At 36.1% G+C, this 17464-nt stretch overlaps 1 protein-coding gene across 1 annotated transcript in view; it reads left to right on the top strand.

The window, feature by feature from the left end:
* The window catches only part of TUBGCP5 (tubulin gamma complex component 5), a 55318-nt gene that overhangs the window by 11535 nt on the left and 26319 nt on the right, over nt 1-17464 (top strand). Inside the window, exons 4-7 of the mRNA XM_020906831.2 lie at nt 9426-9522; nt 9945-10024; nt 10416-10551; nt 14474-14588. Of these exons, the coding sequence (XP_020762490.1) occupies nt 9426-9522; nt 9945-10024; nt 10416-10551; nt 14474-14588 (428 nt within the window). The remainder of the gene's footprint in view (nt 1-9425; nt 9523-9944; nt 10025-10415; nt 10552-14473; nt 14589-17464) is intronic.

Below are 17464 nucleotides of genomic sequence, written 5' to 3'. Positions count from 1 at the left end.
TTCATAGTGTAGTAGTAGTCCTATTAGCTCAGTCGTGTCCAACTCCTCGCTACTCCATGGACTGTACCCTGCCAGTCTCCTCTGTCTGTGGAATTCTCCAGGCAAGAATACTGGAGTGGATAGTCATTCCCTTTTTCAGGGCATCTTCCCGACCCAGGGATCGAACTGGGATCTCCTGCATTGCAGACAGATTCTTTACTAACTGAGCCACCAAGGAAGCCCCAGTAGGTCTTCATAGAACTGATCAACTTCATCTTCTTTGGCGTCAGTGGTTGGGGCATAGGCTTGGATCACTGCAATGTTGAGTGGTTTGCCTTGGAAATGAACTGAGATTATCCTGTTGTTTTTGAGATTGAACCCAAGTACTGCATTTCTGACTCTTTTGTTGACTATTAGAGCTACTACATTTCTGTAAAGGGATCTTGCCCACAGTAGTAGATAAAAATGAGATTCCCACGTGGCTCAGTGGTAAATAATCTGCCTACCAAGCAGGTGATGTGGGTTTGATCCCTGGGTCAGGAAGATCCCACAGAGAAGAAAATGGCAAACAACTCCAGTATTGCTGCCTGGGAAATCCCAAGGACTGAGGAGCCTGGTGGGCTACATCCCGTGAGGTTTCAAAGAATCTGACACGACTTAGCAACTAAACAACAAAAGTAGATATAACGGTCATCTGAATTAGATTCTCCCGGTTCCCATCCATTTTAGTTCAGTGATTCCTAAGATATCAGTGCTCAATTTTGCCATTGCCTGCTTCACCATGTCCAATTTACCTTGATTCATGGACCTAACATTCCAGGTTCCTATGCAGTATTGTTCCTTACAGCATCAGACTTTACTTTCACCACCAGACACATCCACAGCTGAGTGTCATTCCCACTTTGACCGAGCTGCTTCACTCTTATAGACCTACTAGTATTTACCCTCTGCTCTTCCCCTTCATGAATCACAGCCTTGTTGTTTTGAAGTGACTTGTATAACTCAATGAAGCTATGAGCCATGCTATGCAAGGCTACCTAAGATGGAAGGGTCATAGTGAAGACTTCTGACAATACAGCATCCCCAGGACAAGGAAATGGCAACCTACTCCAGTATTCTTGGCTGGAGAACCCCATGGTCAGTATGAAAAGGTTAAAAGATATGACACCAGAAGATGAGCCCCCCCAGGTTGGAAGGTATCCAGTATGCTACTGGAGGAAGAACAGAAGGCAGTTACTAATAGCGTCAGTAAGAGGGAGCATAAAAGAGCAATTAGCCCATGTTATAATTAATTGAAGTGCAGTTAAACTAAACTACAACACTGTGTTAGATGCACAACACAGTCATCCGGTATTTCTAGTTACCATGTGTCACCATACAGAGTTATTGTAATATTATTGACTGTTCCCACTAGTATTCATTTCTTCCCCATGATAACTCATTTATTGTGTAAGTGAAAGTTTGTTTCTCTTACTCTCCCTCACCTATTTCACTCATTCCCCATCCTTCTCCTCTTTGGTTAGCTGCTATTCTCTGTATCTTTGACTTTGTTGCTGTTTTTTTATATTTGATTTGGTTTTGTTCATTTGTTTTGCGTTTTAGATTCCACGTATAAGTGAAATGATGCAGTCTTTGTCTTTGTCTCTCTGACTTATTTCACTTAAGCATGTTATCCTGTAGGTTCATCCCTACTGTCAAAAAAGTCAAGATTTCATTCTTTTTAATGGCTGAATAATATTCCACTGTATATATATGCCACTTCTTTTTTATCCACTCATCTATCTGTGAGCACTTAAATTCTTTCATGTCTTGGCTGTTGTAATTATACTACAATGAGCATAGGGATGATGCATATATTCTTTCAATTTAGTGTTTTTGTTTTCTTCACATAAATACCAAAAGAAGTGGAGTTGTTGGATCTTATGGGGTTGTTTGTTTGTTTGTTTGTTTTGGCCACACCATGTGGCTTGCAAGATATTAGCTCTCCAACTAAGGATTGAACTTGGGCCATGGCCATAGAAGTCCAGAATCCTAACTACTGAATCCGCCAGGAAACTCCCTGTTTTTATTTTTTTTTAGGATTCTACATACTGTTTTCCGTAGTGACTACCAATTTTCATTCCCGCCACCAGTGTCCAAGACTTCTTTTTTTTTCACATCTTTTCCAGCACTTCTAGTTTTCTTTTTCATAATGACCATTCTGACAAGTGTGAGGCAATATCTCATTGTGATTTTAATTTGTATTTCCCTTATGATGGCTGGTGTTGAGCATATTTTCCTGTGTCTGGCCCTTTGTGTGTCTTCTTTGGGAAATGTATATTCAGATCCTTTGCCCATTTTTTAATCTGATTTTATTTTTTTATGTTGAGCTATGAGTTCTTTGTGTATTTTGGATATATACCTATTTCAGGTACATTGTCTGTAAGTATCTTCTCACATTCAGTAGATGGCCTTTCACTTTGTTATTATCCTTTGTTGTATAAAAGTGTTTAAGTTTGATGTTGTCCCAGTTATTTATTTTTCCCTTTTTCCCTTGCTTGAGAAGCATCCCCCAAAATATTGCTAAGGCTGCTGTCAAACAATGTACTACCTGTTTCTTTTTCAGAATTTTATGGTTTCAGGTCTTATATTTGATTTTTATCCAGTTTTAATTTACTTTTTGTGCATAATGTAAGAAAGTTGTCTGCCTTGATTCTTTTGCATGTAGTTGTCCAGTTTTCCCAACACCATTTATTGAAGAGACTGTCTTTTCCCCATTGTATATTCTTGTTTTCTTTGTCATGGGATAATAGACCGTACAAATTTGGGCTCAGCTCTGAGCTCTCTGTTCTGTTCCATTGATGTGTGTGTGTGTTTGTGTCAGTATCATGCTGTTTTGGTTACTGTAACTTTATAGTGTAGTTTGAAATAAGGGAGTGTGATACCTCAAGCTTTGTTTTTCCTTTTCAAATTTGTTTTGGCTATTTAGGATCTGTTGTGTTTCCATACAAATTTCAGAATTATTTGTGGTAGTTCTGTGAAAAGTACCATTGGTATTTTGATAGGTGCATTAAATCTGTAGATTACTGACTAATGTTGTCATCTTAACAGTATGAATTCTTCCAATACGTAACAACCGTAGATCTTTTCATTTCTTTGTGTCATCTTCAGTTTCATTCACCAGTGTGTTTTTTCCAAGTATAGTTGTTATACATTCTTAATTAGAGTCATTCCTAAGTATTTTATTCTTGATGCAATTGTAAATGGGATTGTTTTCCTAATTTTTCCTTCTCATAATTCATTGTTAGTGTATAGAAATGCAACAGATTTCTGTATATTAATTTTGTATCCTGCAACTTTACTGAATTCATGAAATAGTTCTAATAGTGTTATTGTAGCATCTTTAGGATTTATATATATATATTATCATGTCATCTGCAGTAACAGTTTTACTTCTTCTTTCCAGTTTGGATTCCTTTTATTTCTTTTCCTTTTCTGATTGCTGTGGCTAAGACTGTGTTGCATAGAAGTGACAAAATTGGTCATGCTTGTCTTTTGTCTGATGTTAAGAGAAGATGCTGTCACCTTTGAATACAATGTTAGATGTGGGCATATCATATGTGGCATTTATTATGTTGAGGTGTATTCTTTCTATATATTTTTTTTTTCACGAGTTTTTATCATAAATGGATATCGAATTCTGTCAAAAGCTTTTTTCTTCTTCTGTTGAAATGACCATATAATTTTTATTTTCCAGTTTATTAATGTGATGTATCATATCAATTTGCAGATTTGAATCATCCTTAATCCCTGGGATAAACTCTAGTTGATCATGATATATGACCCTTTTAATGTATCATTTGAATATTTTGTTGAGCATTTTTACATCTGTGTTCATCAGTGATATTGGCCTTTAATTTTCTTTTTGTGTGTGATATTTTTCTCTGATTTTGGTATCGGTGATGGTGGCCTCCTAGAATGATGTCAAAAGTGTTCCTTCCTTTGTAGTATTTTGAAATAGTTTCAGAAGGATAGATGCTGACTCTTCTTAAACATTTGGTAGAGTTCACCTGTAAACCCATCTAGTCCTGGACTTTTGTTTGTTGGAAACTTCTTGGTTACCAGTTGGATTTGATTACTGGTAATTGGTCTGTTCATATTTTCTGTTTCTTCCTGATTCACTTTTGGGAGACTGTACATTCTCAGGAATTTGTCCATTTCTTCTAGATTGTTCATTTTATTGACATATACATCTTTGTGTAGTGTCTTATTACCCTTTGTATTTCTGTGGTGTGGGTTATAACTTCTCCATTTCTGATTGTATTGACTTGGGTCTTCTTTCTTTTTTTGATGAGTCTGATAAATTATTAAATTTGTTTATTTTTTCAAGGAACCAACTCTTAGTTTCATTGATCTTTTCTATATTTTTGTCTCTATTTCATTTATTTTTGCCATAAATCTTTATGATTTTTTTCCTTTTACTAACTTTGGGTTTTATTTGTTCTTTTTCTAGTTCCCACAGTGAGGTTATGTTGTTTACTAGATATTTTTCTTTTTTCTGAATTAAGATTGTATTGCTGTAAACATCCCTCTTAGAACTGCATTTGCTGTGTCCCATAGATTTTTGAATCATATTCTTTTTTCATTTGTCTCTAGATATGTTTGATTTCCTCTTTGATTTCATCAGTGACCCATTGGTTCTTTAGTAGCATATTATTTAGTTTCCCATGGTTTTGTTTTTGTTTTTTTTGCAGTTTTTTTTTATTGTAGTTGATTTCTAGTCTCATAGCATTGTGGTCAGAAAAGATGCCTGAACTGATTTTTAGTCTTCTTAAATTTACTGAGTCTTATTTTGTGTTCTAGTATGTGATCTTTCCTGGAGAATGTGTATTCTGCTTTTTTTGGATGAAATGCCCTACATATATCTGTTAAGTCCATCTGACCTAATATATCACTTAAGGCCAGTGATTCCTAATTTATTTCTGTCTAGATGATCTGTCCATTGTGGATGGAAAGACGGCCCCTACTGTTATTGTGTTACTGTCATTTTTCTCCATGTTTGTTATTTGATTTCTATATTTAGGTCCTCCTAAGTTGGGTTCTTCTGCATTTACAGATGTTGTATCTTCTCGGGTTAACCCTTTGGTGATTGTGTGATGTCCATGTTTCCTTTTGCAGTCTTTGTTTTAAGGGCTCTCGTCTTGTTTAAGTATTACTACCACAGCTTTAATTGCCATTTGTGTGGGAATCCTCTTTCCATTTGCTCACTTTCCATCTGCATGTTTCACCTTTAGATCTGAAGTGAGATTCTTATGAGCAGCATCTATATGGGTATTGTTTTTGTATCCATTCAGCCACACTTTGTCATTAGATTGGAGCCTTTGAGTCTGTTTATATTTAAAGTCATTATTGAGGGAATTCCCTGTTGGGGAGTGGTTTTGCTTTCACTGCCCAGAGCATGGGTTCAGTCCCTGGTCAGAGAACTAAGATATGGCAAGCTGCACAGCACAGCCACAAACAAATAAGTGATAGGTGTGTTCTCATTGCCATTTTGTTAATTGTTCTGGGATTTATTTTTGGTTGTTGTTCATTTCTTCTTTTGTTCTCTTTTCTTGTGATTTGATGACTATCTTTAGTGTTAATATTTGGATTTCTATCTGTGTGTGTATGTGTGTATTATAGGGTTTTGGTGTGTGATAACCATGAGATTTTTATATAACAGGCTTTATATATTCATGATTATTTTAAGTTGCTGATCTCTTAAGTTTGAACACACTTCACAACCCTGTGTTACCCCCCAACATTTGATTTTGATGTTTTAATATTTTCTTTTTGTTTTTTATATCCCTTAATTACTTCCTGTGGATATAGATCATTTATCAGAGGAGCCTGAAGAGCTATATTCCATGGGGTCACAAGGATTTGGACACAGCTGAATGACTAATACTAATTACTTATTGTAGATATAGACCATTTTATTATTTTAATCTTTTAACCTTCCTACTAACTATGTAAGTGGCTGATTTACTACCTTTAATGTATATTCATCTTTACCAGTGAGAATTTTCCTTTTGTAATTTTCTATCTCTAAATGTGGCCTTTTCCATTTAAAGAAGTCCCTTTAACAATTCTTGAAAAGCTGGTTTGGTGCTGCTGAACACTTTAAGCTTTTGCTTATTTGTAAAACTTTTGATCTGTCCTTTAAATCTGAATGTAGCCTTGCTGGGTAGAGTATTCTTGGTTGTAGGGTGTTTTTTTTTTTTTATTCCATCACTTTAAATGTATCATGCTACTCCATTCTGGGCTGGAAAGTTTCCACAAAAACCCAGCTGATAGCCTTAAGGGGATTTCTTCAAAAGTAATATTGCTTTTCTTTACTGACTTTAAGATTCTCTCTTTAGCTTTAATGTTTTGTATTTTAGTTACAGTGTATCTTGGGGTGGATCTCTTTTGGTTGATCTTGTTTAGAACTCTGTGTTTCTGAGCTAGATGTCTGTTTCCTTTCTCATGTTAAATAATTTTTCAGCTATTATCCCTTCAAATAAGTTCTCTGCTCATTTCTCCTTCTTCTTCAGGGACTATCACCCCCACCCCCGCCATAATATAAATGTTATATTCTTGACATTGTCCCAGAACTCTCTTGAACTATCCTTGTTTTAATTTTTTTTCCTGTTCAGCTTGCATGATTTCCAGTATGCCATCTTATACTTCATTGATCCATTCATTCCTCTATATCATCTCATCTACTGTGAATTACTTCTAGTGTATTTTTAATTTCAATTATTATATTCATCACCTCTGTTTGGTTTTTCTTTGTGTTTTCTAACTTTTTGTTATGCTTCTCATTGTGTTCATTCTTTCTTCTCTCAAGTTTGGGAAACTCTACCAGGTAGATTGCTTATCTCCACTTTGCTTCTTATTTTTTTTTGGCATCTTGTTCCATCATTTGGAACATATTTTTCTGTCACCTCATTTTCCCTGATCTTCTGTTTTTATTTCTGTTCATTAGGTAGAATGCTCATGTTTCCCAATTTTGTAGAAGTGGCCTTATGTAAGAGATGTCTTTGGGTCCCCAGCAGAGCACTGCCCTCTGGTCAGCAGAGCTGTTTGCTCTATGAGTATCCCCTCCATGGGCCACATGGACCCTTCTGTTGTGGGCTGGCTGTTGTAGGCACACGAGTACATAGGGCTGATCCTTAGCACAGTTGGCTGCATGAGCTGGCCTCATCTGGGTCTGCCAGTTGCTGGGGGGCAGTGCTGGTGCCTGGCACAGCTGGCTTCAGGACCCAGGAAGGCCCTGTGCTGGTCCACTCTTGGGGGAGTCTGGTCCTGAACACACTGCTAGTTGGGCCTTGGTCTCCACATGGCTGGCAGCCTGCCTGGGTGCCCTAGGATTGTTGCTGTTTGGCTGTTGGGCAGGTAAACCCCTTGTGCTAATAGGCTGGAGAAATACTCCAAGGTGGTGCTTGCTTGCACTCATGTCCTTGTAGAACAAGCTCTCCAAGCTGGCTGTCACCAGCATCTGTGTCCTCAGGGTGCTCTCCAAGATCAGCAGGTGGGTTTGACTGAGGCTCCTTTCAAATTGCTATTTATGCCCTGGGTCCTAGAGCATGTGAGATTTGTGTGTTCACCCTTTAAGAGTGAAGTCTATTTCCCATAGCCTTCTGGGTCACTTGAATATAAGCTTTACTGGCCTTCACAGCCAGAAGTTCTAGAGGCTCATCTTTCCAGTGCAGAACTCCAAGGCTGCAAAGCCAGATGTGTGGCTCAGACCCCTCACTCCTTGGGGAGAACTCCCATCTGTCGGAGGATAATTTTAACTGGGTGCATGGATCTTGACTATACCATGTCCCCATCTCTTAACCCATCTCACTGTGATTCCTCCTTTATTTCTTTAGTTGTAGAAGATGTTTCTGCTAGCCTGCAGGGGTATTCTCACCAATCGTTGTTGTTAATTGCTAAACCATGTCTGACTCTTTTGCAAGCCCATGGACTGTAGCCCATCAGGCTCCTCTGTCCACGGAATTTCCCAGGCAAGAGCACTGGAGTGGGTTGCCATTTCCTTCTCCAGGGGATCATCCTGACCCAGGGATTGAACCTGCCTCTCCTGTGTTGGTAGGCAGATTCTTTACCACTGAGCCATCATTCTCACTATTAGTTGCTCTGTAAATAGTTGCAATTTTGGTGTGACTATAGGAGATGAGCTTCCCAATGCACCATCTTAGACAGTCTCCTATATCATCTAAATGTTAGCTTCCAGATTCCTAACTGTTAGCAGCAGTCTTTTTTCCTTGATCCCACCAGTATGTTATTACTAATACATGAAACTATAGTTTCAGGTGTACAGAGCCTTTTCAGAATAAGCAATCTGGTGTAAGTGATTACCACAAAGTAATAGATATTGGGAGTTATTTTCTTCAAGTATTTACATTTTAGACCACTTTTCTCTATGGAATTAAAGTTTCATTTTTTTCTTTTTTTGGTTAAAGGAAGTTAAGGCATTTCCAAGCAGAGAAATTATCTAAAAAAAGGCAGCTCTTGCGATCTTACTGGCCATACATTGCCTTATACCTAGGAAAGTTTTCCAGGTGTATTCTGTGTCCCCAGCATCATTGGGTTGTAGGAATACAGAATAAGCAATACATGATCATCACTACCCAAATAGTTATTGAATAGCTACTTAGTTATAATTATGATAAACCCTATGAAGATGTACATGAAGTACCACACATTATATAATAGGGAGAGGTTACCTGAAACTTCCCTTCCATTCCTTAAATTTAATTCATCTCCTCTCTCCTTTCCATGCATAGTTTAGAGTGCATAGTTTCCATGCATAGTTTGCTTATTTGGAGTGTTTTTAACTTTGACCCCTTTTTAAATGTGATTTTTATAAATGCAGTTTAAGTTTTGAAAAAGCATAGAAGTTGAAGAATAGTAAGAAAAACGTCTGTGTACTTTTTGTTCAGGTTCACCAGTTGGTATCCTTTGATCCAGAACATTCCTCACCATTTTTTTTCTGACCTTGACATTATTGAAGAGAGCAGGCTAATTATTTGGTAGCTTGTCCTTCAGTGTAGGTTTTTCTGACAGTTCCTCATTATGATTCAGGTAGTGCATTATTGCACAGGTTCCTCTATCTGTACATGTTTGAACTATAAAAGCAATTTAGAGATTGAAATTTATTTAGGTATGATTGTTTTCTTGAAGCACACCAAAAAAATTGGGGACATAATTATTGTGAGGTAATCTGGTTTTTTTTTTGAGGGAGGGGCCTGCACCAAATTGGCATACAGGATCTTAGTTCCTCACCCAGGGATCAAACACGTTCCCCTGGCAGTGGAAGTTCCAAGTCTTAACTACTGGATGTCCAGGGAAGTCCTGGGGTGAAGTTTTGTTTACTCAAACTAGTTTAGAAAACTCTTACCAACCTCAGTGATTCATATTTTTCATTTCTTGTTTTAAAGACAGATGTACATTATTCCATACTATCACTTCTTCTGTCTCTGTCTGATTCTCCTTCGAACAGCAATTATGTGGAAACACCAAGAAATAAAGAAACGGGTATGTTACCAAATAAGAGAGAAATTGGTTTTATGATATAATTACTAGACATTGAGAGTTTATAAAAAGTTGTAAATAAATGTATGAAATAAATATTTCTGTTGTCTTGAAATGCAATTGTAATTGTAAATTTTCATATAAAATATAAATTATGACTTTAAGTTAAACTTTCAATTATGTAAAGAGAAAAATCAGAACTAAAGATAAAAAATTAAAATTTTAAATATATTAGAATGTCAATTATTGAGTGTTTCAATATTTTTGAACTTCCATTTCTCAAATGTGTTTTATTTTGAGTTTTGCTAAACTTTTTACTATAATTTGGGGTTTCTTTCCCATATATTTCTGATGTTTCCCATATATTTCTGATATTTCCCATATATTCTCGATAAAATTGATGAGATTCTTCTGTTATATTTTAGAAAAGAAGGATGATTTTGACTGGGGAAAATACTTGATGGAAGGCGAAGAAATTGACCTTGGCCCAGATGTACACACACCAGTGAGTGGCAGTCATTTTGCTATGTAAATACACCCCAGGTTTTTTAGACTATTTTTATGGGTCCTTCTGTCCTGTAGTAACTTATCTAAAATAGGAACACTCTTCACTAAAATAGAGTAGTTTATTATGGAATTTTTGTTAAGATTTTGCACCAAAATACTGGTACTAGAAAGTTGATCAAATGAATATATATATCCCTTAAGGAGCTATAAATCTAGGGATTTTTGCCACCAGAAATAATTTCATCCTGTAATAGTAACTTTCAACATGTAGAAAGTTTCGTTTGATATAGTTTTTGCTTTTCTTCTGAAATTTTCATAATCTTTTAATCTAAATAGGTCCATTTGTTAGGTGCTCTAAGGTTAAGGTATATTTCCTTCCTTTAAATCAGAATTGGTCTGAAGAAAGTGAAGATGAAAATGATCAACAATCCTTAAGCAGAGAGGACTCTGGGATTCAGGTGGACAGGACACCGTTAGAAGAACAAGATCAAAACAGAAAACTGGGGCCTCGAGTCATCTGGAAAGGTACTGTGTGTTCTCGAATGCTGGCATCTCTCTAATAGAATTCTCTAGGATGAAAGGCAGGCTTTGAGAATCAGTCCCATGTGATTTATAACATTGGTAAGCTCTGCCTTCCTAATAAAACAAACCTTTTTAAACCATTGGCAGATCTTCTGTAATGCATTATAAGTATTATAACTCTATAGAATTAATGTTGAAAAGGCATTTACAGTGCAATTTTGGTCTTTTTTAATAGGTCTGAGAACTTTGTTAGTCTTAAATGGTTTGTTTATATTTATGTTGAAGAAAGATTGGCTTTGCTAAAGTTGTTATTCAGTTGCTCAGTCATGTCCAACTCTTTGTGACTCCATGGACTGCAGCATACCAGGCTTCCCTGTCTTTCACTGTCTCCCAGAGTTTGCTCAAACTCATATCCATTGAGTCAGTGATGCCATCCAACCATCTCATTCTCTACCATCCCCTTCTTCTCCTGCCTTCAATCTTTCCCAACATCAGGGTCTTTTCCAATGAGTTGGCTCTTCGCATCAGTTGGCCAGAATATTGGAGCTTCAGCTTCAGCATCAGTCCTTGTGATGAATTTTCAGGATTGATTTCCTTTGTGATTGACTGGTCTGATCACCTTGCAGTCCAAGGGACTCTCAAGAGTCTTCTCTAGGACTACAGTTTGAAAGCATCAGTTCTTCAGCTCTCAGCCTTTATGGTCCAACTCTCACATCCATACATGGCTATTGGAAAAACCATAGCTTTAACTAGACAGATGATGTCTCTGCTTTTTAATATGCTGTCTAGGTTGGTCATAGCTTTTCCTCCAAGGAGCAAGCATCTGTTAATTTCATGGCTGCAGTCACCCTCCAGCAGTGATTTTGGAACCCAAGAAAATAAAGTCTGTCACTGTTTCCATTGTTTCCCCACCTATTTGCCATGAAGTGATGGGGACAGACCCCATGATCCTAGTTTTTTGAACGTTGAGTTTTAAGCCAGCTTTTTCACTCTCTTTTCACCTTCATCAAAAGGTTCTAAAGTTAGTGATTAAATAAAAGAAAAATATCTTATACAGTTTAATTTTAAATTTTAATGCTTTTTCTGTTTTTAGTGAAAAAGTATGATTTGGTAGAATCTAGAAAGAGCTAGAAACAACCTTAGAAATTAGAACATCTAACCCTACTTCTCATTCTATAGATAAAAAACAAAGATGTGGTTATAATGGTTTTATCATGTGCACAACTGTGAAGCTGACTCCAGAAGCTGGGCTCTCTGACCTGGCCCTGTTCATTGTACCTGAACCTTGCCAAATGCACGTAAAGTAGTTAAAACTCATTTAGCATGCTAACAATTTTCTGGTTTCTTTTCTCTTCCCTTTCTTTTTCATTATTGAGTTGGACCTTTAGGGCAGAATGTGGATTAATCAGCTCAATGTCATGAACAGCAGCCTGTGCAGGGCCTTTTGGTTTAGCTTATTTCTGCTCATCTGCTCTTTCTGATTCTCACTCCACTTTCTCTGCCAGCCTAGTGACAGGCTCTTCTAATGTATTTGATATCTGTTCTCAAGCACACTGAGGTCTTGTAAAGGACATTGTGTCAATTGGTTGTATTTTATTTTAAAATTGCATGCTGATAATACGCTGTGTGTAGCCTCTGTTCTTTTGGCTCTTTCCATTTAACTGTTCTAATCTGTCCCTGTTGCTCTGTGAGCATGTTTCCTGTTGCTCTGATGGCTACGTAGGATCCTGCCGTTCGCAGCACCACGCTTGTGTTATTGCTTCTCTTGTTGACACGCCTGAGCTGCCTGCTCCCCGTCTCCCTGGTGCCATGCCCATTTTGTGGACATGGCCCAGTCTCATCCCTACTTGTGAGAGCACCCACTTTGATTTGGTTTGCTCTTTTCATCTGTGTTTGTCTGACTACTCAGGATAAGTTCTTCGGATCCCTTGGCCCCCTCAGGCTTGCCCCTTATATGATGTGTCCACTGATGTCCTTTCCTGGCTTTTCTTTGGAGTTTCAGGTCCTTCCTGCCCATCCCCATATGTAGATAGTAATTCCAAGGTTTTATACATCCCTTGGTCACCTGTTAACATTTTCATGGTATCCTTCAAACAGAATCTGACTTTTTAAAGTATTTTATTATACTTAAATCTGTAAATTTTTCATGATATGAATTTGGACCTTGGTATTTTTCTTTATGAAAACATTCCCCTGTATTTTCCTTCTCTTTGCTCTTTTATAGCTTTTGTGTAGCTCTTCAGTGACCGCCAGATCTTCTCTTATATATGAAGTGAAGAACAGCTTATTTTTCTCCAATGTCAGGAGCAAATTTCCCAGCAGTGTCTAGTGAACAATCAATTCTTTCCACATTGCTTTGTGGTTCTAAAATTATTGTATATTGATACACTTATTTCTGAATATTCAGTTCTCTGTCCTGAGTGTGAGTTGTGGAAGCACAGACTGTTTATATGTCTATGTAATGTGTTTCAACCCACAGAAGGCAAGTTTTCCCTTCACCTCCTTTACTCTTTTTCAAAATTGGTGTAGCTATTTGTAGGTTTTTACTCTGCTATAGACATTTTGGGAGCAGTTTGGTAAGTTCCTTTTTAAAAATCCAGCTGGAAAAAAAAAAAATTTACCTGTAATTTTTATTGGGATTGCATTGAATTTATAGATTTAGCTTGGGGAGATTTGACATCTTCTCTGTGGAAATATGTATATTTATTCTAATTCTTTTATGTCTTACTATATTTTAGTAATTTTCTTTGTCAAGATCTTGAGTATTTGTTGATTTTTATGTGTGTTAATAGTTGTTATGGTTAATAGTGTCATTTTTTGTTTTATTTATTGCTGATGTAGGGGGACACTGGTTTTTGTAAATTGCTTTTCTTCCCAGCATTCTTGCTGAACTCTTGTATTAATTATATGTTGTTAATTCCCAAAATATTGGGTTTTTTGAATATATGATCAGTATTCTTTGCAAATATCGACAGTTTTATCCACTACCAGTTCTTATATCTTATTAATGAAATGTTAACCATGTCTCTTTTCTGGCCAGCCCTCTAGTCTGCAGAGGAAGTAGCAAAGGGTGTGGATTTCCTGGAGTGGTTTTTATCCCAAGAAAGTTGCCCATGAAATTCCTTAGTTAAGTGTGATGGTTTTGGCATAGGTTCTGGATATGTGGCCTTTGCAAAATTAAGACTTTTATTCCTGTTTTTCTGGGAATCTTTAATCATAAATAAATATTAAACTTTATCAAATGCTATTCTTTATCTGTGAGGTAATTCTGTAATTCATCTATTTTGCTCTACTACTTTACTGATAGATTTTTTTTGATAGTGAATCGGCATAATTGTATTCCTGAGCTAAACTTCTTTTGACTACATTGTGGGATTGGGTTATTAGCTTTTTTTAACTGGAAATTTTTAATCTTTATTCTTTGATGAATTACTTTTTCATATTATGTCTTCATTTGGTTTTAGAAGCAAGGTTTTATTAGCCTCATAATGTTAGGTAGCTTTCCCTTTTTCTGTTTTCTGCACCAATCTGTATAAGATGGCTAATCCTTCAAAGCTTAGTACTAGTCCTAAGGCTTTGGGGGTGCTTGGAAACATCTTTAGTTACCATTTCAATGTCTTTCATGGTTATTAAACTATTCAAATATACTGTCTGTGTTTTTTTATTCATGGGATCATTTTAAGATTGAGTAACTTTTTTAATTTGTAGCAATGACACTAATTAAATTTTGTATATATGTCTCTTTATAGTTTTAACTGATTTTATATATATATATGTAGATGTTGTCAGATAGCTGTTATTTTAAAGAGCTTTTTTCAATTGAATATTTGAATGGAATCCTAAGTCTAGCTATCGTAGCAAAGTTGATCAAGTATTCTTTTCTTAACTCTTATAACTTAAATGTAACTAAATTTCTTTCCACTAGATGAGCCAGATCCCCGAAGCTGGTTGGAACAGCATGTAGTTCATCAGTACTGGACAGTCAGGTCCTCAAGATTTCCTCATAGTTTACATTTGCATTCCAATCTAGCTACTGTCTGGTAAGAAGCTAGTTTTCATTTCATGTGTTGATAGAAGAAACTTTGATGTTTTAATATTTGGTTTTGAGTTGTGATTTAAATCAAGTAATTCCTTAAACTTTTTAAAAATTGAAGTATACTTAATTTACAATGTTGTATTAGTTTCAGGTATACAGTTATGAATGCATACATTACATGTGTATGTGTATATGTTTTTTTCAGAGTCTTTTCCACTGAGTTATTACAAGATGCTGAATATAGTTCACTGTCCTATGCAGTAGGTCCTTGTTTACCTGTTTTATATATAGCAGTATATATGTTAACCCCAAATTCCTGATTTATCTCCACCCCTGTTATCCCCTTTGGTTACTCTAAGTTTGTTTTCTATGCTTATGAGTACATTTCTCTTTTGTAAATAAGTTCATTTGCATTTTTTCTTTTTAGATTCCACATATAAGTGATATCATATGATATTTGCATTTGGCCTTCTTGCTTCCTTCGCTTAGTATGATGGCCTCTGGGTCTGTCCACGCTGCTGCAGATGGTGGTCTTTATGGTTGAATAATATTCCAGTTAGTGTGTATGTGTACCACTTCTCTATCCATTCATTTGTCAATGGATCTGTAGGTTGATTCCATGTCTCGGACCATTCCATGTCTTGTACTACTGTAAATAGTACTACTATGAACATTTGAGTACATGTATCTTTTCAAATTAGAGTTTTCTATGGATATATGCCCAGGAGTGGAATACAGGATTATTGTTGTTAATTTATAAGAAACCTCTATACAGTTCTCTTTAGTGGCTGCAACAGTGTGTATTCCCACCACTGGTGGAAGAGGGTTCCTTTTTCTCGGCATCCTTTCCAACATTTATTATTTGTAGACTTTTTAATGATCGCCATTCTAAGTGGTATGATCTGATGCCTCATTGTAGTTTTGTTTTGCATTTCTCTACTAATTAGCAGTATTGGGCATCTTTTCATATGTCTGTTGCCCATCTTTGTATCTTCTTTGGAGAAATGTCTGTTTAGGTTTTCTGCCCATTTTTTGATTGGTTTGTTTGTTTTTTAATACTAAGGTATAAGAGCTGATTATAGACTTTGGAAATCAATCCCTAATCAGTTGCTTTATTTCTAAATGTTTTTCCCAGTTGCTCAGTTACCTTTTTGTTTTGTTTATGGTTTCCTTTGCTGTGCAGAAGCTTTTAAGTTTAATTATATATCATTTGTTGGTGTTTGTTTTTATTTTCATTACTCTAGGAGACAGATACAACAAAATATTACTGGGATTTTTGTCTGAGAATGTTTCAATATGTTGTCTTCTATGAGTTTATGATGTCATATCTTATAATTAGGTCTTTAATCCATTTTAAGTTTATTTGTGTATATGGTGTTAGAGAATGTTCTATTTTCTTTTACATCAGCTATCCAGTTTTCCAAGCACCACTTATTGAAGAGACTGTTTTTCTGCATTGTATATTCTTACCTCCTTTGTTGTAGATTAATTGACCATAAGTGTGTGGTTTCATTGACCTGTATGTACATTTTTATGTTAGTACCATACTGTTTTGATTACTGTACCTTTGTGGTATAGTCTGAAGTCTTCCAGCTCCATTTTTCTTTCTCAAGATTGTTTTGGCTATTCAGGTCTTTTGTGTTTCCATACAAATTTTAAGACTTTTGTTCTGTGAAAAATGCCATAGGTGATTTGATAGGGATTGCATAGAACCTGTAGATTGCCTTGGGTACTATGGTCATTTTAACAATATTGATTCTTCCAATTCAAGAACACTGTATATCTTTCCAGCTGTTTGAGTTGTTTTAAATTTCTTTCATCAACATCTTTACAGTTTCAGAGTACGGATCTTTTGCCTCCTTAACTGGGTTTATTCCTAAATATTTTAGTCTTTTGATGCAGTGGTAAATGGGATTGTTGCCTTGCTTTCTCTTTCTGACATTTTGTTGCTAGTGTATAGAAATGGAACATATTTCTGTATATTAATTTTGTATTCAGCAACTTTACTGAATTTATTGATAAGCTCTAGTAGTTTTCTGGTGGCATCTTTTGGATTTTCTATGTATAGTATCATGTCATCTGCAAACAGTGACAGTTTTACTTCTTTTCCAATTTTGATTCCTTTTATTTCTTTTCTTCTCTGATTGCCATAGCTAGGACTTCCAAAACTATGTTGAATAAAAGTGGCAAGAGTGAACATCCTTGTCTTGTTCCTGGTCCTTGAGGAATGCTTTTAATTTTTCACCTTTGAGTATAATGTTAACTGTGGGTTTGTTCATAATATGACTTTTATTATATTAAGGTGTGTTCCTTTTATGCCCACTTTCTGAGGAGTTTTTATCATATTTTGATGTTGAATTTTATCAAAGATTTTTTCTTCATCTATTGAGATGATCATATGGTTTTATTTTTCAGTTTGTTAATGTGGTGTATCACATTGACTGATCTGCAGATACTGAGAAATCTCTTGTATCCCTGGAATAAATGCTACTTAATCATATTTGATCCTTTAAATGCATTGTTCAAGTCAGTTTGCTGATATTTTGTTGAGGACTTTTGTATTAATAATCTGTGTTCATCACGTGATGGCCTGTAATTTTCTTTTTTGTGGGATATCTTTGTCATATCAGGGTGATGGTGGCTTCATAGAGTGAGGTCAAAGTGTTGCTTCCTCTGCAGTTTTGTTGGCATAGTTTCAGAAGGACAGATGTTAACTCTTCTCTAAATGTTTGGTAGAAAGCACCTGTGAAGCCATCTGGTCCTGGTCTTTTGTTTGTTGGGACTTTTTCTGAGTACTGATCCAACTTAATTACTGGATGTTTGTTTGTTCATGCTTTCTATTTCTTTGTGATTCAGTCTTGGGAGATTGTACATTCCTGG

The sequence above is a fragment of the Odocoileus virginianus genome, unplaced genomic scaffold, assembly GCF_023699985.2.
Source record: "Odocoileus virginianus isolate 20LAN1187 ecotype Illinois unplaced genomic scaffold, Ovbor_1.2 Unplaced_Contig_9, whole genome shotgun sequence".
Classification (NCBI taxonomy): domain Eukaryota; kingdom Metazoa; phylum Chordata; class Mammalia; order Artiodactyla; family Cervidae; genus Odocoileus; species Odocoileus virginianus.
This window is presented reverse-complemented; position numbering and strand designations above follow the sequence as displayed.